Source organism: Haliaeetus leucocephalus, unplaced genomic scaffold, assembly GCF_000737465.1.
Source record: "Haliaeetus leucocephalus isolate CR32 unplaced genomic scaffold, Haliaeetus_leucocephalus-4.0 Scaffold0, whole genome shotgun sequence".
In the NCBI taxonomy this organism is placed as follows: domain Eukaryota; kingdom Metazoa; phylum Chordata; class Aves; order Accipitriformes; family Accipitridae; genus Haliaeetus; species Haliaeetus leucocephalus.
This window is the reverse complement of record NW_010972436.1, coordinates 29,391,915-29,393,332: the sequence shown is the minus strand read 5'-3', so window position 1 is coordinate 29,393,332 and position 1,418 is coordinate 29,391,915. Positions and strand designations below refer to the sequence as shown.

The following is a 1,418-nucleotide window of genomic DNA, read 5'->3' as shown; positions in this document are numbered from 1 at the left end:
TGGATCCCCTTGTGTGGACGGGGTGCATTTGCAGGAGCCAGAGGAGGGACTGGATCCCCTTGCAGGGCAGCTGGGGGGGTCTGGGCCAGGGACAGCTTGGCGGGGGGGGCTGTGTCACAGTGGGGGGGGTTGCAGAGTTGAGGGGTGATGACTGGGGCTGTCACGGGTGCAGGGGGACCCACGGAGCCGGGAGCTGCTGTGGCATTTGCCCCTTCGGTCCCCAGGAGAGGCTGTAAAAGACTTGGGGTGCAGCCCCCCCCCCCCCCAAATGGCTTGTCATGGTACTGGTGGGCACAAGATCAAGCAGGCAGGGACCCGCTAGGACCCTCCCCCCAGGCCACCGCAGCCTCCCCGGGGTGTGGGGGGCACCTCTGACACATCTTTCTCTCCTTGTCCCCCCTCCAGCATCCGAGTGGCCCCCCCAAAACGCCAGCGAGGCCAAGGGGAGAGGCTGGGAGGGTTCCCTGGAGAGCAGCCCCTCGCAGTGGGACCCGGCGAGCAGAGACCCCTCGGGGGGGCCCAACAACGGCACCAGCCCCGGGGGGGCCACGGCAGGTGGCTGGCCCCCGGCAGGACCCCAGCTAGAGCCCCCCGAGGGGGGTACGGCCGCCACCACGGACCCTGCAGCGATGCCGGAGGGGTGCGCGGGGTGCACGGGGGAGGGCGATGCCAGCGCTTTGCCCCCCAAATCCGGCTCGACGGAGGACGGCCAGGCTGCGGTGACCTGGCCCGGCGACGGGGGGACGGTGGCGGTGGCACTCGGCAGCCCCGAGGAACCGGGGAGCGGCGAACGGCCCACGCCGGCCTCCCTGCCCAGCCCAGGGGTTTTTGGGGGGCTCACGGCCGCCCCGCCAAGCCCCCCCAGCCCGCAGCTCGTCACCGACTCGGCCGAATACGACCCGCTGCTGGCAGCCGGGGGCTTGGCCACGCCACAGACCCCCGTGCTGGGCGCCCCCAGCCCTGTGCCGGGCGCCATGGGGGACTCAGGGGGTCCCCCAGAGCTCTGGGTGGCCGCATCCAGCCCGGCCCCAGCTCAGGGGGCTCGCGGCCGGACGGATCTGACCTGGCTGGAGGTGGAGGAGCCCCTCGCCGTCACCCCGGGACCGGCTGAGCCGCCGGCCGACCGAACGGCCTCGGAGATCATCGATGTTGACTACTATGACCTGTTTGAGGGGGGCGAGGGACTGGGGGGCTTCCCCGGGGGTGGCCGGGGGGCGGCCGGCTCAGCACGTCGGCGGGAGCCAGAGGGAGCGGCCACGCCGTGGGCCCTCCACGAGCTCTACGACGACTTCACGCCTTTCGACGAAGCTGATTTCTACCCCACCACCTCCTTCTACGCCGACGGGGACGAGGAGGACGAGCTGGAGGAGGACGAAGACGAAGAGGAGGAGGAGGAAGATGGGGGGCTGGAGGACGAG

The 1,418-nt window shown here is 71.6% G+C and overlaps 1 protein-coding gene across 1 annotated transcript in view; it reads left to right on the top strand.

Moving 5' to 3' along the window:
• Nucleotides 1–1,418, top strand: part of CSPG5 (chondroitin sulfate proteoglycan 5 (neuroglycan C)) — a 9,706-nt gene that overhangs the window by 3,601 nt on the left and 4,687 nt on the right. Inside the window, 1 exon segment of the mRNA XM_010563380.1 lies at nucleotides 406–1,416. Coding sequence (XP_010561682.1) covers nucleotides 406–1,416 — 1,011 coding nt within the window.